This window comes from Patiria miniata, unplaced genomic scaffold (genome assembly GCF_015706575.1).
Source record: "Patiria miniata isolate m_02_andy unplaced genomic scaffold, ASM1570657v1 HiC_scaffold_5, whole genome shotgun sequence".
In the NCBI taxonomy this organism is placed as follows: Eukaryota; Metazoa; Echinodermata; class Asteroidea; order Valvatida; family Asterinidae; genus Patiria; species Patiria miniata.
Genome location: NW_024037072.1, coordinates 5,861,662 through 5,884,659, shown reverse-complemented (window position 1 = coordinate 5,884,659; position 22,998 = coordinate 5,861,662). Strand labels below are relative to the sequence as shown.

Genomic DNA, 22,998 nt, shown 5'->3' with positions numbered 1-22,998 from the left:
AATAGACTCGGAATCAACCCTGAATGTACATGTCATTGGGTGCGTTCGAATGCTTCCCCCAGCTTACTTGCGCCTGGCTCCTCGCATGATGACAGACATGCGCAGTGGATCTAAATAAACGAATGGTTTCAGGTAAAGTCTCGTGCAAGAGCTGGAAAGTTGAACTTTGACATTACACCGAGGCTGCATCCGAATCAACTGTCTAGAGCTAGGTCTAGGTCCGCGCCCATTGAAAATACGTGGGGACGCGCTGAGCCGTAGCTCTGGAAGCCCGTTTCGGACACGGCTTGAGGCATCCACTGGACATCATGTTGGCAGCCATGTTTATTGCATGGCCTTGTGGGATACTTACCCAAGTATTAACCGACTTGTACTTGGGCCAGGCTCGAGTAAGCGCGAAAAGTCACGTGAGAGGTAAAGTGAACGCTGTTGCGCTTGCACGAGTAAGCGCGGGGGAAGTAATCGAACGCACTCTATAAGTGTTAAGTCTTCAATGGGATGGCGCCAGACTATTTATGCAGGCACAATGCACCCTTATTTTACTGTCTTTTTTTCAGTCTGGCTTTTAACATTAGGGAATTTTTAATTAAAAATTTGAAATCATTCATTGAAGCAGACTGGAATTAATTAGGAATTAACTTGCTTTCATTTGTCTTCGAAAGGTCCAAAAATTAAGATTTTACCTCACTTTCAATTCCATATGGCCGACTCGTCAGGCCCATTGCAAAAGTGACTAGCGCCTTACTAATCCTGTCTTTGTGCAGATCCCATATTTACCACGGGCTGCCCGGGTGACATAATTCAAGCCAACGGTTCTACCGTGGATTTCCCCATGCCGATAGCAATGGACTCCGCTGAATTAGCGCCCAACGTAATCTGCGACAACCCAGTAGATGGGTTCGACCCTGGACCGACGACTGTTACCTGCTCAGCTGAAGATAGTGAGCAGACTGGACAGAATGTATCTTGCTCCTTCAAAGTAACGATTGGGGATGGTAAGTTAATAAACATTTTTTTTTCTTTCTTAATAGAAGGTGTTTTAGGAGAGTTCCATGTCGGGAGTTTGAGTGCTAAAAAACATGCAAAACTAAATCAGGCCAACTTTACTCACTCTTTAGCAAACTTCGATCTCCAAATTTGTCGCAGTATTTCACCAACCAATTTTGAAGACGCAATTCAATTTTTAAAGCAGACTATTCTTCAATATTTTGCACATGAGAAAGAAGTCAGGTGATTTCAGCATGAGGCTAAGACTAGATTAGTACATGTCCAACCATGGTCCAACTGTTTGAGAAGACTGACCTCTTCATTCATTGGCATTATTGGTGGCTGACTATGGAGAAATGTGTAGAAATAGAGACTACTACCTGAAATCCGAGATATTTCTTTTGGCACAGTTAATTGATGCAGTACTGAAGAGTTAAGTTGGTTGGACTGGTTGTTTCAGGTGCCAGTCTATTTTCTTGTATTTTTGCATGTTTTCAATACCTTAAGTGTTGGGACTCTCACACACAGTCTTGAGAGTCCCAAATTTTCAGACTAGCAGAGATTCAGTGGATAAATTGACTGTAATGTTTAGGTAAAAGTCGAAGTTCATCAGGACTTGATTTGTTATTCCTGTACTGGATGTGTGAAGGGAAAATGTATAGGTCCAAAACGGACGGCTGAGCCTGATTCATTTGTTATATTATAGCAGCTTTTCAGTGGAGAAAAATTTCTTAGATGGGGACAATCCAACTTGATTGACTATTAAACTGCACGGATGCAACTACAATATCAGTCAACAACTGTTATTTGGATTACAAAAATGACTCAAAATCTTTAAATATATGTAAATGGGAATCTACAAATGGGTGTTTTCCCGTTTTGAATGTGTTTCCAAGAGGTAGTCAGTTCTGAAAACTAGAGAAAATGGTCAGTTTTTCGCCTGTGCTCTTTGAAAAAGCGGCCATTTAATTAGTAATCGATACTGATCAATGCTAAAGGTCACTCATCTGTTTTCTTACCTAAACCATTGTGGTTTTTTTGTAAAAAAATTAGTAATCGATACTAATCAATGCTGAAGGTAACTCTTCTGTTTTCTTACCTAAACCATTGTGGTTTTTTTGTAAAAAAATTAGTAATCGATACTAATCAATGCTGAAGGTAACTCTTCTGTTTTCTTACCTAAACCATTGTGGTTTTTTTGTAAAAAAATTTACATATTGTTGAATTCAGCTCCCATATTCAACCCCGATCCGGACTGCACGCAAGATGTTGTCGTCTCTCCGAACAGCAACACCCAGGCTCGAAACGTCGAGTGGCCAGAACGAACGGCCAACCAATCCGACGGCACAGCTGCAATGGTAGAATGCACGCCAGCTAGCGGCACCGATTTTGAAGGAGGAGATACCAACGTCACATGCGTCGCCAAGGATACGGCCGAGGAAACGCTGATAACGACGTGTAACTTCAGAGTCCGAGTCTGTACGTTTATAGCAATAGGCAACTGTTTTCATTGTTCAAGAGTTTCAAAGAAATCTACCAAACATATTTAGACTGGTTACCTTTCGGATTGTTTATCGTCATAGGCCTATAGTCGACATCAAACACTTCACTGTTGAAGGTCTCCTTACCATCGCTTTGATTCTCGTTCACAAATAACTCAGTTCACAAGAGTGAAAAGTATGGGGCACATTCCGTGCCCTATAAATGTAATACTTTGCAATGACCATTGTGACTATCGCTATCGCTTGCTATTGTGAGTTGTTCCCAGTAGTACAGCCCCTTCTGTTGTTGCACAATGCCCATGGTTTAAGGCAAGGTCCGAGATGGTATATGGAGGGCACTTTCAACAAGATCATTCAAATCCAGCATTGGAAACTTAAGCAGCGAGACCCAAGAAATCTGAGCGTATTTCACGCTTGCGCACACACGTTTGTTTATGATGTAAATCAAGGATTTTCTTTTGTTCCTCTTCCCTTTTCCTTTGTTTGTACTCTAACTTTTTGCAACAGCTCTCATTGGTTTTGTACAGGTTTTCTATTGAGGTCGAGTCCTTGATGTGGTTTCTGACTTCGATTCACTGATGATGTTGAATGTGTGTGTCCTCGAATCGCAGCATAAACAAACGCATTATTGTGCCCCCTCTGTACAGCTTTCTTCCATCCATGCTCAATGGATCCTTCGGATCATGTGTTGGTCAATCAAATTGACCTATCGCGGTAGAATCGCGTTGGAATCGCATCAACACAGCTTGTGAAATATTGTCCAAGTGCATGATACAAATGGACATGGAATGCGCAAAGTCTGAGACAAATAAAAGTTAGTGTACAAAAACTCCATAGGGTTTTCTAAGGGGATTGGCTAACCCGCAAACGGTGATAGGTCAATAGCGGGCATCAAACAGTTAGATCAAAACGAGCTATGTCAAGCTCTGTTATAAGCACTATGAGAAATACCCAAACAGAAGGTGATTGGGGCTTATTGCCAAATCTGGAACGATCCACTACTTTTAACAAACTCTGAGCTTTTGCTTTTTGTCCATTGCGATGCTTTCTTCTCTCCAGATCCCAAGTTTGTTGAACTTTGTCCCCAAATCGTCCCTCGAACGCCGGACGCTGATGACTACAGAGCAACCATTGCCCATCTGGACCCCATCGCCGAAGATCAAGACGGAAATAATGTCGTCGTCACCTGCGAACCGCCGTGGGGCTCGAAATTTGATAGCAAGAATGATAGTGTGAGGTGCACGGCCGAGCAGACCCCCAATGAAACAGCTTCCTGTGTCACAACTGTTTTACTAAGTGAGTCGGTGAACATGACATGTTAGGCTTTGAACGGTGTGGCAAGTACATGTATACAGACAATCTGTCACAAAAGGATTGAGGTAGAACCACCCTCGCGCTTTTTGCAAACTTTTCTGGATTGACAGCATGGAGTCATTTTGGGTTAACAATGATAATAATAATTACCGGGTATGGGTCATTAGGGAGACTTTCCCATAGACTTGTGCACACAATTTTTTCCAACGTACCCTAACCCAATATTCCCTTGTCCTTTTCCCACGAATTTCGGTATTTTGACTAATTAGACCACGAGCAACAAAAAAATTGCAACGGTAACATTTTTCCTCTAAAGGGGGGGGGGGGGCTGTGACATTAGGGAGACAGTTATGTGTCTCCCTAATGACCGGTGTCTCCCTGGAATAATGGGTATTTATAAAGCGCACGTATCCACCAGGACTGGTGCTCAAGGGGCTACATCATTATTACCCCTGCTCATTGGGCCCATGAAACATACCAAATGCCATCTCAGTTCACTGGGGAGTACACAACTCGATGCAGCCTGTTAGGTGCAAGGAAGCTAATTTAATCACAGTAACCATCTCTGCCCTCACAGGTACCTATTTACTCCTGGGTGGAGAGAAGCAATGAGTGACAAAGTGCCTTTTCCAAGGGCACACGCACCATGACCCCGGCTGGACTCGAACCCACAACCTGCAGCATTACCCACAGACCACGAATCCAATGCCCGTACCGTGAGACCACAGCACTCCATGGTTTTCACAAACGTTTGCCCAGCAATAATATCCAAAGTTGTTAAACTATGCCGTTGTAATGACCCTTGCACATTCTCAAAAGATTTGTATCGTGTTCACATGCAGTACCATCATTAGAGGTGTCTACCTTGGTGAGGGATATCGACAAAGGGCCAGATCCTGGAATGCAGACTGCCAAAGTGGAATGGGATCTGCCTAGTGCAATTGTGCCCCAACCCCCTCCTGCTGACGTCACATGTGCGCCTGCATCGGGCTCCACATTCCAACCCGGGGAATCAGACGCCAAGTGTGTGGCATCCTGGACGCTACCAGGCTCCGGCTCGGTGGCTGAAGCTGTCAATAAGTTCAAAGTTCGAGTGTGTGAGTCAAATCAATGCATCAAAAATAAGACGTATATCTGAACAAAAGTTTTCATAGATTTCAATGGTCCATCCAATAGGGTACGGTATAATGATGCCATTTACATGTAGTGTGTGCTAATTAACGGTTCTAAATCAAGTGTTACCTTTTTACAGTCTTTAATTTTTTTAGAATGAATAAAAGTTGCTTCAATAAAAATGGGGATGCACACTTGTTTTTTTTAGTGGTGTGGAGGTTGGGATTTGAGACTCGACGTATGGCCAGGGGCTCAAATTCAGCACATACACATGGGGTGTTTTAAAAACAAGAAAAGGCAATTCTACTATAGAGGGTTATAAATATGGCCGGACTATACATGTACCAGAAAAAAAAGCATGGTATCGTCTTAAAGTAGATGCTATACTTGCATTCAAATGATACCTTGGTTGACCTTCCAGGGTCACGCATCGTTGAGCACCATTGTCTTGAAAATGTGGTGCAAAATTGGGGTTGGTTCACTTCCATGTCGAACAAAATCAGCACATTGTGCCAGAGGACATTCAAGACGAAAGCTAGGGCACAGGAGCTTAAAAAATGAAGAAGTTCATTGAATTTTATTCAGGAGTAAAACATTTTCACTTTCAACGCCAGGAAAATGGGATCTTCCGTTGATCTGTGGTGGGCTCACCATGGCCCATCAGCCCATCGTCTCACTGCTGTTTGAAATCGCCTGGGGGAACTCTTTTACGAACGAGAGTTTGCTTTGAACCAGCCCAGTAGTCCCCAGGTCACCTGACGTCATGCACTGTGACTTTTTATTGTGGGGTCATTTGAAGAACAATGTTTTCAGCACCCCACCAAGCAACATGCAGGATTTTTTGTAACTGGCTTCAGCGCGAAGTGGATATTTTTGGGGAAGATCCAGATACCGTGAGACAAGCTGGGGACGACATGCGCCACATCGCAGCCGATTGTGTTTGGAGAGGGTGGACACGTACGTAGAGAGTCTTGACAAATGAGGGAAAAATCAGAAACTCATGCTGGAAAAAATTCAATGATTGAACAAAAACCTGAGTCTTCTTCAGTTTTGTTTAATGGTCTTGTGCTATTTCGTCTCGAATGTCCTCCGGCGCACACTGCTGATTTTGTTCGACATGGAAGTGAACCAACCCCAATTTTGTGCCACATTTTCAAGATAATGGTGCTCAACGATGCGTGACCCTGGAAGGTCAACCAAGGTATCTTTGGAATGCAAGTAGCTTCTACTTTAAGATGATACCATGCTTTTTGCTGGTAAACATATATAGTCCGGCCATATTAAACCACAACGTAGGATTACCTCTTTTAACACCCTGTATAGATGTGTGTAACTTCTGTGTGCTCAAACCCACTTGCCTCTCTCCACCTAGGAGAATGAAACAGTACATGTAACCTCATATGGACTGGAGTCATCTAGGAAGAAGACAAATATTCTCAGTCGTTTCATAAACAAATAACTGTGGTTCCAAACACCTACAACGATCCGTCCAATGTTGACTTGCGTATACAGCGGATCATCGGCAAGACTGGCAGTTTGCAATGGGTTCGACTGTCTAGACTGTCTACAACAAATTGTTGGTATTTTGTAATCTTTATTCTTAATAACCTTCCCAGTTCCAATCATCACCTGCCCTGCTGACGTAGTGGCTGCTCCAAACACTACTTCACCCATCACTACCGTGGACTACCCGACAGCAACGGCTACGGATTCCACCCAGTCCGACGTCAGTGTGGACTGCGTTCCGGTCTCTGGGTCGCAGTTTGACAACGACGCCGCAACTAACGTCACGTGCAACGCTACAGACTCTGTGACTGGAAATGAGGCCACATGCACGTTCTTAGTCACTGTTGGTGAAGGTAATGAGCTCGGCTTTTTGCACGCAAGACCAATCAAATGGGGCAGTCCCTTTATGCCTTTTTCAAATTGTATCATAAATGGAGCATGTGCTATGCAGTGGCTGGACTCGGCATCAGTCAGAGCACTGGCTGCAGGGCTGGATTAAGTTCTGTGGGTCTGTTGCACACCAGGCATATAGCACAGCACCAATTTCGTGTGGATGCTAAGCTGCTGCCTATTAGATAATCCGGGCCTGACTGGCTCACCTTAGGACTCCAGTAAAATAAAAAATAAGCTAATTTCTCTGTCTATTTACGTGCAATATCATTAAGCTCCTACCTTTGAAGACAACCCATGCCACGAACAAGTCAACGTGCCACCAGACACCGAGGACGGTACGGCTTCAAGTGTGTCTTGGGTCGACCCTACCGCTATGGATCGTGACAATAACACGGCGGCCGTCACCTGCACCCCTGCTAGCGGCACCATGGACTTCAGAGCTGGGCCAACCGAAGTGAAATGCACCGCTGTGGACAGCACAATGGACAGCCTCATAAGCACCTGTATATTCAACGTCTTCGTCTGTGAGTGCATTTTGTTTTTGAAGATTCTGTCACCCTTACTTTCGATCATCCCATGATCATCAAATAATCATGGAGTGCCCCGTTTCAACATTTCAAGTCTGTAGGAAGATCCGTGTCTATATATAGAGAAAATGCGTTATCATATATTTGTTATCATTTTACAGCACCGACCTTTAATGTCAGTTGTCCTGGAGATATCGTGGTGAGTCCCAGCGAGGCCGTCGTGTCCCCCGACTGGCTCCAAGCCAGGGGTAACATGGACACCACCGGGGAGTTTGCCTCAGTCCAATGCAACATGGAGGCTGGGGCTAAACTCAACGAAACTGTGACTATGATCACTTGCACAGCAACGGATGCAGGGACAGATTTCACAACGAACTGCTCATTCAATGTGACTGTCGGTAAGTACACACTGCATGGTCAGTGGCGGATTTACGGAGGAGTGTAGGGGTTCAACCCCCCTCCCCCCCCCCCCCCCAACAATAACAAGAAGTTGGAAAATCATGCAGAAAAAAAGAAACACATGTCTGTTAAACACCCCTCTCCCTGGCCAAAGCTGGATTCACCCCTGCTAGGGGATATGAGGGGGAATTACCTCCGCCAAGGAGATTATATTTTTATCGGTGTTGGTTAGTTTGTTGGTTGGTTGGTTTGTCTGTTAACAAGATAACTCCAAAAGTTATGGACGGATTTGCATGAAAGTTGTTTAGGGGCAGTCCTTGGTACAATTACAAATCTATTAGATTTTTGAAGTCGTCCGGATCTGGGTCTGGATCCAGGATAGTTTTTAAGGATTCTTCACCATTTATGCGAGTATTTCTTTTGGGTGTACTGACAATATGGCGGGGAATTGTTTAGCCTTGGCGGAGATTTGCGCTCTCTGAGTGCTTTCTAGTTTAATAATAGAGACAAAGAAGGCATGAGTGAAGAAGTCTGGGGTTTTTTTTATTCGGTGTACTGTAGTGGTCTACTTATTTTCTTTCTACGGAATGCTAAACATTTCTTAAAAGAAGGAAAAGATGAAAGGTCAAATGAGTGCTCCGTAGCTTCCAATGGTCGAGGTCTGGATTCACGATGGAGTCACAGTTTGCATTACGTGAAACTCCCATTTGCCAAAACCCCTGAACTGTACCTACTGATTTCACTGTGACTCTTATCAGCTGTTATCAGTAAAGTAATTATAAGATAAACACTTACCCTGGCACCCACTTCCCCAGGGCCAGTGACCATGAGCTGGTGGTGTCAAATAACGGAAACCTTGAAGAGCATGGCTGAAGTCCGACTGTTTCTTATTTGATATCTCGAGATATATTTGATCGATTTTTATGATTCAAAGTTGCTCACATAATAACTTTTGACACTTTTCCAAATACTTTACATTATAAACAAGAACCTAGTAGACTTTGGTAGATATGTTTTGTCAGTAAGCTCACAGGCAGAGGCACCATACACCATATCACCTGTTCATGGCTCGTTAACTCTTGATCAGATAAGAGAGATCGCGTTGAAAGCTGCTGAATCTGAAATCGGTAGGTACGACCCGAGTTTGTCATAGGCAAACTCGGGTCTAGCTCAAATGGGAGATTCACGTAATGTGAAATACAGGCATCGCTATAGCAGTGTCAAATCTGTTATATAAAAAAAATGGATGCAGTGGTCACGTGATGCCAACTTACAACAACTTTTGTATTCTGCACTGCATTTTTGTCTCTGTGGAAATGGGGGTTTAAAAGTGTTGACATGTAAATGTAGGAATAGAGCATGAAAAATATGTTAATAAAAGTGTTTGTTTTGTCTGTCAATTGCCTGTCAGCGTGACGTCACAGGTGTCATGGTGTATAGACCAATTGGGACACAGAATCATGATAATGATAATATATAGTGCTTATATAGCGCTTTACACCAAAGGTCTCAAAGCGCTTCACAATTATTACCCCTGTTCATCAGGCCATGAGACCAGTTTCTGCAGAAGCTCAAGATCAGCGCATTCTAGTCTCTACCTTCACAGGTACCCATTTATACTCCTGGGTGGAGAGAGGCAATCGTAGTAAAGTGTCTTGCCCAAGAACACAAGCACCATGTTCCCTGTCCGCGGGTTCGAACCCACGTACCGCGGCAAGTGAGCCGAACACCGTCACCATTGGACCACAGCGCTCCATGATATGATCACGAAGCCCATTCCCTGCAGCAACGGCAGAAGCATTAGTTTGTACAATAATAGATGGTACAATATGCATCCCAAATACAACAAAAACACAGTAAACAGTTAAACCCTAAAACAGTCCTGAATCCTCCAATTTCAATATGATTTTGCACACCCCTAGGGAGTTAGGGTTAATGGAAGGAAAGTGGAAAATAAAGAAGAAAAAAATTAGGAGAGAGGTGAACATGTATAACCCTTGGTAAAACAATAAAACAATTGGTCGTTTTAAACCTGGCCATGACAGTTATTGATTGCCTTTTTGACTGCACTCTTAAATCTGAACATTGGACGTCAATTACATATTCTTACTACCAGAACATTTTTATGGAACAGATTCCAGTCCACCCATAATGACATGCCCTGCTGACACCACTCTTATGCCCGATCCGGGAACCAACACTGCCAACCACACATGGATGGTCAACGTAACGGACGATAACACGCCCACGGAAAACATCTCCGTGTTGTGCATACCTGAGTCGCGGTCTGTCTTCAAGTACGGATCGACGGAGGTCTTCTGCTTTGCCGTGGACTCCTTTGGCAACATGGGAACCTGCACCTTCGATGTCAATGTGACAGGTTGGTCAACTCCAGTAGACATTTCTATGGTTGACTTTTTATTAAATTCTTATTCAGACTACCACAATATAAGAAGCGCTACAAAACAAGTGAACAATTTTTACAAATAAGTGAGTCAAGCGAAAGAATAATCAAGAGTTTAAGGTAGAATACATCATTTGTAATTTGTGCATTATGTTCGTGTGAAGCAACAAAAGTGCTCAAAATCTAAAGAGGGATGCTTAATAACTAACCTGATGAGGTTTTAGCTCGTCGAATGCTGTGTATTCCAAGAAAACAATATTCTAGGATCTCCATTTCAATTCTAAAGTTGCCAAATTTGAATTCACGTTTTGAATTGCGCCCAAAATCAGCGCCCAAGACACGTTCTCATTCGGCCGATTGCAGCTACGTGATATCACGCACTGAACCAACGAATTATAGCAACCGCGCGCGCGTGTGTGTCGTGTCAAGGCTTGCATGCACCCATTTACGGCTTTGCCACATTCAAAACGTACGACTAACGGAAATGTTTTTGGAAATGACCTTTTATTGCTTTCTTCAAAATTACAACATACCAGATGGAATAATTTCATAGGGAGTTTTAAACCAAGTAAGCTTTTCAACAGTAATTCGGTCAGTTACTTTTTGGCTAGCTGCAAATGTTGTAAAGGTACATACGATCACTTGGTCTTCGTTTGAAGCAACAACATTGCTCAAAATAACTCTGATCATGTTGGAAGTTTCAGCTCAGTGGATATAATATATTCTGAAAAAACAAAGGAAACATGAATACATTTTTGGGTCTCTAATTGGATTCAGTTAGTTTAATGTGCGTAGATATACCAGTCCTATCTTCACTTTCAGCAAGTGTTCTGTCATTAAATCGTTAGGTATTTATCTGGGTCATTGCAAATGATCCTATGTGGCTTTAAGTACAAGTAGAGACGTTTTAAGACCAAAATTGAATTAAGAATTCTTTTCCAACGACAGGCCAGTGCTTGAAGACATTTTAAGCTCTTGCAGTGGCGGTTTTATGGGGGGGGCTATGGGGAGGGGGGGGGGGGCCTCCCTCCCCCCCCCAAACAAAATTCCATAAAAAAAAGCACTAGAAAAATGTAAGAATGTGACGTACATGGAAACGGTCTCTCCCCCCCTCCCCCCCCCCCCCCCTCCCTCTCAGGGAATGAAGTGAAACACCAAATCAGTGAATTTTAGTTAATGATATATGGGTTCTTTGATTTAAATCTCAGGTGCAGCATGCCAAGAAAACTGTGGAGAAAACTCAGTCTGCACAGTTAACCCGGACGGCGAGTCAGTATGCACATGCAACGAGGGATTCTCCGGCAATCCATGTAAAGGTGAGTATTAGTATACAGACATTAAGCCTGTTGAAGAGGCATTAAATGACGCTTCAATTTGAGCATTTTTTTTTCAATGGTAAACAAGGGCAAATACATGTATACATTCCTACAGGTATATTATAGCTAAGCGACCGATATAGTGACGCAAACTCTCAAAGTTTTGCATTAGTTCCAAGATGGCGATTTTGTAGAACGAGATGAGAGCACAGTACATAACACATTTTCTTTTCCAGCAATTTTTACATTCGCTGCACCTGGACTAAATCACACAACGGTAAACATCAATAGAACAGCAGTGTTGTAGTCGAGTCACCAATGTTGAGTCTGAGTCCGAGTCTCGAGTCACAAGCCTCGAGTCTGAGTCTCGAGTCACAAGCCTCGAGTCCGAGTCCGAGTCTCGAGTCACAAGCCTCGAGTCTCGAGTCACAAGCCTGGAGTCCAAGTCTCGAGTCACAAGCCTTGAGTCCGGGTCCGAGTCTCGAGTCACAAGCCTCGAGTCCGAGTCTCGAGTCACAAGCCTCGAGTCTGAGTCGCAAGTCACAAGCCATGAGTCGAGTCTTAAGCCACTTGTTCGTAGTTGTTCAACAAACTAATCAAATGTTTTTTTTAATTTTTTTTTTCAATCATCCATTGTCTATTAAGTAAATCTCAGTGTATATAATTTACCCTGTGTGTGATGTACATGTTGTTTAGACCCAAAATGTGTTTTCATTTTCATTCCCATCCCTAAAAAAAACCCCTCCTCCTTCCCTCCATGTTTTACCACCCAAATATTATTCCTCAATAATCCTTTCCCATCCCTACCCCGTGCGCGGCCCCTGGATACAATTTTCCGCGGCGCCGTGTTTTGTCCATGGAGTAAAAAGGAATGCTACGTTCGTCCCACAAATACGTTATGTTTTTTCTTTTTAATAAAAATATGTTATTCGAGTCACCAAGCTCGAGTCCGAGTCATCATGGTCGAGTCCGAGTCCGAGTCATTTGCCATTGTGACTCGAGTCCGAGTCACGAAAACTGTGACTCGAGTCCGACTGGAGTCCGAGTCCTGGACTTCAGTCCTACAACACTGTGGAATGGAATAATGTTTTTATGTTGGTGTGTTATTTTGTTGACAGACATAGATGAATGTAAGGTCGATAAACCCTGTCACGCCGACGCCGATTGCAATAATCTGCCACCACCGGATTTCTTCAAATGTAAATGCAAAGAAGGCTTCTATGGGGATGGAGTGTACAGTTGCGAACGTAAGACACAATGATGTTTTAACCAGAACTATATGTCTACTTACGAACAGAATATAATATTAGGGCTGTCCTGCATTTTGCAGTTTTTAGTGATCCCAGGGAGGGCCAGCCTCGTGTCCTTTTTACCCCTCAGCCGAGAGGCTCGAGGGGTATTGTCATCGCCTAGGGCGTCCGTCCGTCCGGATGTAAGTGCGTCTGTCCGTCCGTCCGTCCGGGCAGCTTAGTTTCCGGATGATAACTTGAGTTAGAAATGTTGTTTGGGGTTGTAACTTCGGTAGGGGGTTGCCCTTGGGAGTAGGCAAGTTGGGATTGGTTTTGAGGTCAAAAGGTCAAAGGTCAAGGTCACCGTGGTGAGTTAAATGTAAATGGTTTCCGGATGATAACTTGAGTTAGAAATGAGATTTTGGTGTCTAACTTTGGAAGAGGGTTGCCCTTGAGAGAAGGCAAGTTGGGATTGGTTTTGGGGTCAAAAGGTCAAAGGTCAAGGTCAGCATGGTGAGATAAAGGTAAATGGTTTCCGGATGATAACTTGAGTTAGAAATGAGATTTTGGTGTCTAACTTTGATAGGGGGTTGCCCTTGGGAGTAGGCAAGTTGGGATTGGTTTTGGGGTCAAAAGGTCAAAGGTCAAGGTCACCGTGGTGAGTTAAATGTAAATGGTTTCAGGATGATAACTTGAGTTAGAAATGAGATTTTGGTGTCTAACTTTGGTAGAGGGTTGCCCTTGGGAGTAGGCAAGTTGGGATTGGTTTTGGGGTCAAAAGGTCAAAGGTCAAGGTCACCATTGTGAGTTAAAGGTAAATGGTTTCCGGATGATAACTTGAGTTAGAAATGCGATTTTGGTGTCTAACTTTGGAATAGGGTTCCCCTTGGGAGAAGGCAAGTTGGGATTGGGTTCCGGGTCAAAAGGTCAAAGGTCAAGGTCAGCATGGTGAGTTAAAGGTAAATGGTTTCCGGATGATAACTTGAGTAAGAAATGAGATTTTGGTGTCTAACTTTGGTAGGGGGTTGCCCTTGGGAGTAGGCAAGTTTGGATTGGTTTTGGGGTCAAAAGGTCAAAGGTCAAGGTCACCGTGGTGAGTTAAATGTAAATGGTTTCCGGATGATAACTTGAGTTAGAAATGAGATTTTGGTGTCTAACTTTGGTAGAGGGTTGCCCTTGGGAGTAGGCAAGTTGGGATTGGTTTTGGGGTCAAAAGGTCAAAGGTCAAGGTCACCATTGTGAGTTAAAGGTAAATGGTTTCCGGATGATAACTTGAGTTAGAAATGCGATTTTGGTGTCTAACTTTGGAAGAGGGTTCCCCTTGGGAGAAGGCAAGTTGGGATTGGTTTCGGGGTCAAAAGGTCAAAGGTCAAGGTCACCGTGGTGAGTTCAATGTAAATGGTTCCCAATGATAACTTGAGTTAGAAATGAAATGTTGGTGTCTAACTTCGGTAGGGGGTTTCCCATTGGTACAGGCATGTTGGGACTGGTTCTGGGGTCAAAGGCCAAAGGTCAAGGTCACCACGTTGAGTTAAAGGTTAATGGTTTCCGGATGATAACTTGACTCTGGCTGAGGGGTTTCAACAGCAACGCTGTTATTTTTGTTCCTGACTCCCCGACTGACTGACTCCCCGACTCCCCATCACTTGTGACTTGGACTGGGTATCATTGACTTACTGAATGGTCTTAACCCCGTTTTCACAAAAATGAATTAATTATCATTAATAAATGAATTAATGAATCTGAAAAACACTCCCACTTTTATTGCCAGCTGCCTTGTTAACAGAATATCACATTTGTGTGTGGTTATATTCTCAGCTTACATTGCACCGGAGTACCCTAATATAACAGGTAAAAGTTTTTAAAATGATTGTTTTTTTCAACAATGTTTCACAACAAGGAAAGGGCCATTTTTGATGACGTCACCACTATTACATAAAGTGGAGATGGGTGTGAGCGTTTGTTTATGGTGTAAATTGAGGACGCACATGTGCAACATCATCCATGAAGTGAGGACAGGAACCAAATCGAAGACTCCTCGGTTGGAAAACGTGTACAAAACCAATGAGAGCTGTTGGAAAAAAGTTTAAACACAGTACAAACAAATGTATTGAGCAAAGGAAAAGGGAAGAGGAACAATAGAAAATCCTCAATTTACACCATAAACAAATGTGTATGCGTTTGTTTATGGTTTAAATCGAGTACCCACACGTGCAAACATCATCGGTGAATCGAGGACAGGAACCAAATCGAGGACGACCTCGATTAGAAAATGTGTACAAAACCAATGAGAGCTGTTGCAAAAAAGTTAGAGTACAAACAAAGGAAATGGGAAGAGGAACAAAAGAAAATGCTTGATTTACACTATAAACAAATGTGCTAGTACATGTGTGGGTGTTCATGGGTTGATCGTTCACGAGTTGATCTAAGCAGGTGATGTGGTACCCCCCCCCTCCCCCCAGCAGGCAAGGGGAAGACTAATTTTTATATGGTCCAACCAATTCTAAACTCTTTGTTGGTCCCATATCAAGACAAAACTTGGGCCCAATCTTTGACTGAAAACATATGGAGAACTAGGGCGCATTTGCTCACTCGCCACTAGTGCAGCTCTGTTTACGTGGGAAGACTGGCTCATGTCTAGGCGCTCTGAACAAATTTTCGTTAATATGCGGAAGGTGTGTTGGTTTAACTTACTTCCTCGCATCATAAAATACAGATTTTCCTCTTTCACATGAATATAATTTCTTCATGACCAAAGGCGAATAATTATGTGCACTTTTTCATTGAAAAACGGGTAACTCAGTGAACATTTCGCGTTTCCTATGGAGGTCACGGCACATTTCCCCGATTTTTGAGGGTGCGGGTTTACTTCTTCGAACAGCACACGTGTGAACCCGGTCGCATACAATTACCTCGCACGGTTTCTGAAAGATAACACAATAAGCTTTCCATTCATGTAACAACCGTTTAGATTGGTTGAGAAGAACAAGGGGCACTTTTCTTGTCAAATCAGACATCGCTTTTGTTCTGAGGATCGACCTGCTGTTTATGTATTGTCTGGTCTACGCAGTGGGGCTATATGCAGGTCGCTGGGTCAATGCACCGTTGTGGGTGACCGCAGAGCATGCAGGGCTTTGATTTTCTGAACATATGGGTGGCAAAGTTCTCCATATGCCCTATCACATCCTAGGAATAATAAAAAACTCTGTGTGTCCTGCATTCCTGCAAATAAACAAAAGATCTGGGAGAAGTTCCTCCATTCAGCTGTGGCACTATTTAAGTTAAGTGTTGTTGAATCATTAAAGTAGTATTTAAAAACAAATTTAAAGGAATTTGTGAGTCTGTAAAACTGTGGCTGACCTTCCACACTGACCTAAAATATACCAACAGGATCAACTGACTTGGAGAAGAAATTCTCCGTAGTGCTAGCCATTTCAACCTCCTCATCATATGCCTGCGATCCAGAGAGTGATAAGATGTCTTTCCAGTGTTTGGGGCTTGTGAACACGCTTAAGACATCTGTAAGTAATCATATCAATTTGTACTTAAAATGACGTAAGTTGGACTTGATATGAACCACATTTACTGGCTGTCCGTGCCTTAATGACAGTTGTGCAAGGCAGAAAACTCACTATTGAATTTACATTTCCTCTGTATGAAATTCTTTCATAGAAAATAGTCAGAGGTGGTTGTGTCCTATTGATGAGTTACGATTTCACTTTAGCTCTTAAGACTGACAAAATAGTTGAGAATTTTCAGCAAAACAGAGAACTTCCAGCAACCTAAAAAAAAATAAAGCCTATAAATGAAATGGGGATCAACGTCTTCTTTTTTTAATTTCTGCACCAAAAAAACTAAGTTTGTGTTCAGCCAAGTTGCGATAACCGGAAGTTCCAAGGAATATTGGTTTTTACTTCGATAATTGTTTGTACTTGCTGCAAGATTTCTCTAGAGGGACCTTTTATCTATCCAGTTGTTAGCCTACCTGCTAATCAGATCATTTGGCGTTGCATCACAGTTTGTGCATTTATTGTTCAGTAAATCGGTACACAAATTTACAAATGACACAAGTGGGTTTTAAAGTGCCATCAGACCCACTGGTTCACTGCTTCAATTTTTTCTCCGTCATTATTGTTGTCTTACCCAAACTTAGTGATATTTGCTCAAAGTTGTTCAACATTGAAATGTATATTTCCATGTACAGATGCCATTGCTCACATGAGCGTGGATACACCTGATTCTATTCTTTGGTCGTTTATCCAGGTGGAGTCATTGTACAGGAAAGTTTCTCCCAGGAGTTTCAAAGCCGTTACGGTGGATCAGACGGCAATCAAGTAAGCGTATTTTTAATCAATAATTCACAGTGTGCATTAAGTAAATCGTAAATGATACAACAAAAAAAAATGGAATGTCATGTTTCCTGAATTGCAGGAAAGGTAGCGTTGTCATTCCACACACCGTGACCTACAACTACGATTATGTAGAAGTCCGGGGAATAGGACCCACCGAGTTTCTCAGGAAATCGACCCTGGGGGACGCGCTCCAGGCAGGCGCGATTGGGACCTTGGAACTGGTGACGAATTGCGCTGATTGTTCTGATCCAAAAGGTAGAGTGAATCTAGGTTGATCGTAGTAAGAACTGACGCCAGTGAAACACGGAAGCCTGAAGACACCTATAATCAATGTAAACAGGACAAAGTGTTCAGTAAAACCAGAAAGATGCTCGAGGGACAACCGGTGCATTTGGCAGGGAATGTAAAATAATGTGCATCGGGTCGGGTTGACCAGGCCAAATCGACCCGGAACATTAGAGATAGAAACCAAATCCGTACAGAAACTGATCCAAGCTCCCCTTATCCGACCTAACCCGAGCCGACTAAAATTTAAGCAAAACCAACCTGAACCGACCCGAGAAAAACCCCTGAATATCTCATTTGGGAAACTGTGTCCGCTTTTTACGCCTGAACTTGCCAACACCGAGTGAAAGTCGTCGTCTCTTAACAGAATCACACCGTACGGTACGGTAAAGAATCAGGATGTGACTTATTGGTGGGCCTACACGTTATAGACTGTACGTTATAGATCGCGAACCACATGCACATTCGCGCGGTGGGTTGACGTTGGTTGTACCGGGCACAGTAACTCTGCAATAATATTGCATCGCTTAAGTTGTCAACGTTTTGGTTTAGTTCGGTGAATTTTGGTTTATTTGCGGGTTTTTTTCACAAGATGGCTTAACCGACCCGACTCAAAAATCGCAAATGCGAAACCGACCCGACCTGACTTAAATGATGGACAAACTGACCCAACCCGACCCGAAGTCGGTTTCGGGTCGGGTCAGTTTCGGTTTCATTTGGCTCACGCCATTCTTTACTTGATTACTTCATTCCTTTCATTTGCTTGAGCATTTTGCTTTTCATCACAGATATCACCGACGTTTGCGCAAATGCAGACAAGGATTCCATCACGTGCACAGGCAATCGTGAGCCGTATGAGGACAAATCTGATGACCACTGCATCCTTGCGTGTGTGTCACGCTGCATCTCTGATCCTAAATACTGTAACGGTGGTGTCTGCTCCCAGGCCCTCGACAAAGATCCACTGTGCGGGTAAAGCCCCAGTCTCACATTCACGGTTGGGGCTACGAATATCCACGGTTTACCACGAATCAATCGATAACAATGAACCATCGAGATTCGTGGAGAAATCGACTTTCTAAGAATGCTGAATGCACTACTGTTCCTCTATGGATACACTACGGTTTGTCAAGAATATGGACCATTTGTTGAAGAATATCAAAGGAATTACTTAGAATAATGACGGTAACGCCACGGTTGTCTGCGATTGGGTGACGGATGACCCAGGTTCTCCTACGAATAAAACATACATATTCGTAAAACAGTAAACTCCGGCTAAACCGGCACTCTCGGGACCCGAGAATGTGTGACGACTTACGCGAATGCCGATATCTGCTGTAAGTCGTCATTTTGCCGACTTACATGAATGGTCTTTTGCACACATGATTCATTGCACTAATTGGCTTCGATTTGCCCTGGATTATCTCCTTTATGCTTGAGTTGAATCCGACACCGATGCTTGCAGCGACCACGGGCCGTGTGCAACCACTTTTCACTTGACACTTTGCCAACCGCAGTACAGGAAGTCGATGCCAATGTGTGATTTGTTGAATGCTGACTTACACAAAGGATTTCGTAATGCTTTTTATGGAAAGGGGACCGAGAGTAACATGACGACTTAAGTGAAATGGCGAAAAAAAACACCTTTGAAATAAAAATTCAATGGAAATGCATTACCGACAATCGGGACTTTAGTCAGACGGCCGACTTGAGCGAGTTGTACGATGTCGGTTTAGCCGGAGTTTACTGTACAACCTTAGCATAACCCCAGCATACCCGGGCATATCCGTAGGACATTCATAGCGAATTCGTAGAGATTTCTACCACGAATGAGCTACGAATCTCCAAGAATATGTAAGATTAGCCGCGAATAACACTACAAATCAGTACGGTTGTCCTACGGATGTCTTACAGTTGTACTACGGATTGATTTTCATGATGATTCACCACGGAAGTTTGGAACCGTAGCGCCTCCACAAATACCGAAGGAAGATGATGGATAATAATGGACGTACTAAGGATGAATACGGCACTCCCACCAATGGTTAATCATGAATATAAAACCGTGGATATCCGTAGCTCCAAACCGTGAATGTGTGACTGGGGCTTAACAAACTAATATCAAGCAAATGAGGCCAAAATCCGTATGTTGGCCGCTTGTTTGGCTTACCAAAAGGTACAAAAGGATAAAAAAAAAAAAAAAACGATGTTTCTTACAGAATCGGAAGTTGTTTTTTTTCTGTTACTTTTACTGTGCCTATTTTTCTTCATGGTTTCATTAGAGAGAACTTGTATCTTTGGTAATTATGGAAAATTAGCCTGTTGATTTTTTATTAGGTTTGGGCAGGCCTAACTTTGTTTGTATTTACCCAAATTCACCCATACTAAACATCGCCAACTATTTTGTCCGCAATATCTCAAAATGGTTAATAAGTGTTTGACTTCTGACCAGCACCCGATTTCATCAAACTCTTCGTTTCCCTACGATGTGTCGCAGCGTCCTGCAATCCATTTCACAAAACAAGTCGTAAGTGTGACACGTTTTAGGTGTATTTGTAGCAGAAATCGGTGACTGTTTTATGTATTTAGTCAGCGTACAGTAAATAGTCATCTGATATTCAACAAAGAGTTGTCGGATCTCTGCCCAAAATTTGTTAAAACGTAAAATAAAAGGGCGGACATGTGATGCAATTTTAAAGGAAAACAAGCTCTCAGTGGACAGCATAGCTACTTTGAAATTTCAACTGCAATATTCAACAAGCTAATTTATAATTATTCAATGAATTTTCTATTTACAACTTTACACACATTGCCTTGGTATTATAATCTCGTTGATGTAATGTTTATGGCATAAAACTGGCTAAGAAAAAGACTCTTCTTAGTTTGCGATGATTACTAGACACGTCGTAACTTGCAACGTGTTTTAAGCCGTTGTCAAGGAACTTAAGACGCATTCAACTCATTGCATGTTTCGTGAAATGGATCGTACGACACATCGCGAGTTGCGACGTGTTACACGTCGTAACTCGAGTTGCGACGCGTCGCAGCGTTTAGTGAAATTGGGTGCAGCTCTGGCCGCCTCTGGCCACTGTGGACACTAAATATTCATTCTTCCTTGGACTCTCCCGAATTTGCAGTAGCTGTCCGGCAAACACAGGAGGGCCGAGGTGCGAACCTCTCGAGGAAGAGGGGCCCAACATCCCCCTGATTGTCGGGCTGTCAGTAGGTCTCGGTGGAGGGGCCTTACTGATCATCGTCATTGGTGTCATCGTCTTCGTTTACAAGAAAAAGACTGGCAAGAACAGTGTCTCTGAGTTTCAGGAAGATAACAGGTAACAGTCATAGACCTGAAACATACTGACGCCACACATTCACGTTGTTTACATGTGTGCTTTCCTATGGGAGCTTATTGGATCTCGTCTCAACCTGGCTCCATATCGGAGCTCATATCACAGGCGGATCCAGGAATGTTTGCAGGGAGGGTGGGGTCATCAGCCAACAATTCTGAAATGTAGACAGAGTTTTTTTTCTCTGGACACTTGGCCTCCGAAAATCTATTGGTGGGGTTGGGGTGGGGGCTCGTACCATACTTTCATTGGGGGCGCTGTTCAAATCCGACAAATATTAACACTATGTTACAGAATAGTCTACAAATACCCCCTAACCAAGCTGGTTCTAAAGAAATTCGAGGGGGCAGCAGCAGTGGAACTAGGGTGAAGCTTCTAGGGGGCACTGCACCAATTTTTTAAGGGGGCACCATAGGTAGCGTATACATTGATTGCAGTAGTTACGCCACTGGGGGTGAGGAGAACCAATGGAAACACAAGGGCTGGAAACTGGTAAGGACAAAAACAGGGTGTGTTAAAACGAGGGAAGGATCAGGAATGTATGCAACAGTGTCAATGGTTTCTGTAAAATCGGTGAAACAAATGCAAGTCAATAATGATTTCCAGTATCGCAATAATATTTCAACGACATTTCCAAGAATCAGTCATTAATACAAAATGTTGACAAAATTGGCCCTATGTACATTCTGCCAGTTGGCCTGATTGAAGACTCGACTATTTTGCTGTGTGTTAAAAAAAAACATTGTGTGCCTGTTTGAGGCTAGCAGCGTTGGCGCAAAAAGGTTTGATAGTGGTGGCGACTTAAACCAATAAAGTTTTAATTTGCTTGTTCACATAGTCGGGGAGACGGAGTCGAGGCATTGGCACTAGAAAACAGAGAGTATGAGAACCAACCCTCCCCCTTGTAAACAAATCATAGTAAGTGTTAATAGTATCTTGTTTTCATTAAAGGTAGGATAGATCATTTGTCATTTGGGTTTTGTTTTATTCGTTTGAAGCTACAAAAGTGCTCAAAATCTAAAGACAGGTGCTTTACGACTAACCTGATGAAGTTTTAGCTCATTGAATGCTTTGTATTTTGAGAAACAGTATTCTAGGATCTCGATTTCAATTCATAAGTTGCCGAGTCATATTTTGAACTGCGCCCGAAACCAGCGTCCAGGAGGCGTTCTCATCCAGCCGATTGCAGCTACGTGATGTCACGCACTAAACCGACGAATAATAGCAACTTGTGCGTCGTGTCAAGGCTTGCGCCCATCCACTCTCAGCTTTGCCCCATTACAAACAACTACTTACGGAAAGTTTCAAAAATGCGTCACATGATGCATCTTTGGAAATTGCTTTCTTTTTTTCCTTCAAAGTGACAGCATGCCACAAGTAATAATTTCACAGGGAGTTCAGTGCCGTTACTATCTTTAAACCAAGTAAGCTATTCAACAATAATTTTGTCCATTACATTTTGGATAGCTGCAGATGATATACTCTACCTTAAAAAAGTTATCATGAATTATAAAGCCTGAACACCCACCTGAAAAACGATTATTTTTACGAATCTGAAAAGCAAACATGGACAAATGTTAATTGAACATCCAAAATTTATTGATGCAAAAGAGGGCGCTTGTAAACCTTGTTGTGACAATGTAACACAACATCTGGTTCTAGCTCTTTCAAAGAAAAGACTTATATAATGAGTAGCTTTCTTACTGCTTGGCACATCAATCAAGTCAACCTTTTTTGTTCTCCGTTTCAGCGTGCGTATCAACATGAAGACATTAAAATTGGAGAAATTGCTGACGTAAGTCTGGATGTGGAGTCATTATCCCGGGCAAGCATTGAATGTATGAAACGTGCTGTAGGTTGAGTCAAAAAGAAGGTAGCCTGGATTAACAATTTGTTTCCCTAAAAAAAAAAAAAAACCAATTAAATTTGACACACCAATGAAGCATGTTCTTCCAGTCATGTGAACACTTAGGTACAGTCTAGTACCATTTGTCATTTGTGCATTTTGTTCGTTTGAAGCAACAAAAGTGCTCAAAATCTAAAGAAAGGTGCTTAAAAACTAACCTGCAGTTTTAGCTCTGTGAATACTGTGTATTCCGAGAAAAACAATATTTTAGGATCTCGAATTCAAATCAAAAGTTGCCAAGTCATGTTTTAAATTGCGCCGGAATTCAGAGTTCTCATTCAGCCGATTGCAGCTATGCAATGTCGCGCACTGAACCGACGAATCGTCGTGTCAACGCTTGCACGTGCTTCGCCGAATTAAAAACGAACTTCTTACGGAAATTTCCAATGATGCATCGTTAGAGGCACCGTTGGAAATA

General features: G+C 42.8%; 1 protein-coding gene across 1 annotated transcript in view; it reads left to right on the top strand.

The window, feature by feature from the left end:
* Positions 1–22,750, top strand: part of LOC119740602 (hyalin-like) — a 31,628-nt gene extending 8,878 nt beyond the window's left edge. Inside the window, exons 5-22 of the mRNA XM_038215960.1 lie at positions 765–995; positions 2,218–2,466; positions 3,549–3,785; positions 4,646–4,900; positions 6,533–6,775; positions 7,088–7,339; positions 7,504–7,740; positions 9,876–10,121; positions 11,354–11,461; positions 12,580–12,708; positions 14,509–14,541; positions 16,081–16,211; positions 16,954–17,024; positions 17,122–17,297; positions 18,116–18,299; positions 20,465–20,659; positions 21,513–21,592; positions 22,425–22,750. Of these exons, the coding sequence (XP_038071888.1) occupies positions 765–995; positions 2,218–2,466; positions 3,549–3,785; positions 4,646–4,900; positions 6,533–6,775; positions 7,088–7,339; positions 7,504–7,740; positions 9,876–10,121; positions 11,354–11,461; positions 12,580–12,708; positions 14,509–14,541; positions 16,081–16,211; positions 16,954–17,024; positions 17,122–17,297; positions 18,116–18,299; positions 20,465–20,659; positions 21,513–21,582 (3,047 nt within the window). The 3' untranslated portion in view covers positions 21,583–21,592; positions 22,425–22,750. The remainder of the gene's footprint in view (positions 1–764; positions 996–2,217; positions 2,467–3,548; positions 3,786–4,645; positions 4,901–6,532; positions 6,776–7,087; positions 7,340–7,503; positions 7,741–9,875; positions 10,122–11,353; positions 11,462–12,579; positions 12,709–14,508; positions 14,542–16,080; positions 16,212–16,953; positions 17,025–17,121; positions 17,298–18,115; positions 18,300–20,464; positions 20,660–21,512; positions 21,593–22,424) is intronic.
* The last annotated feature ends 248 nt before the right edge of the window (positions 22,751–22,998 follow it).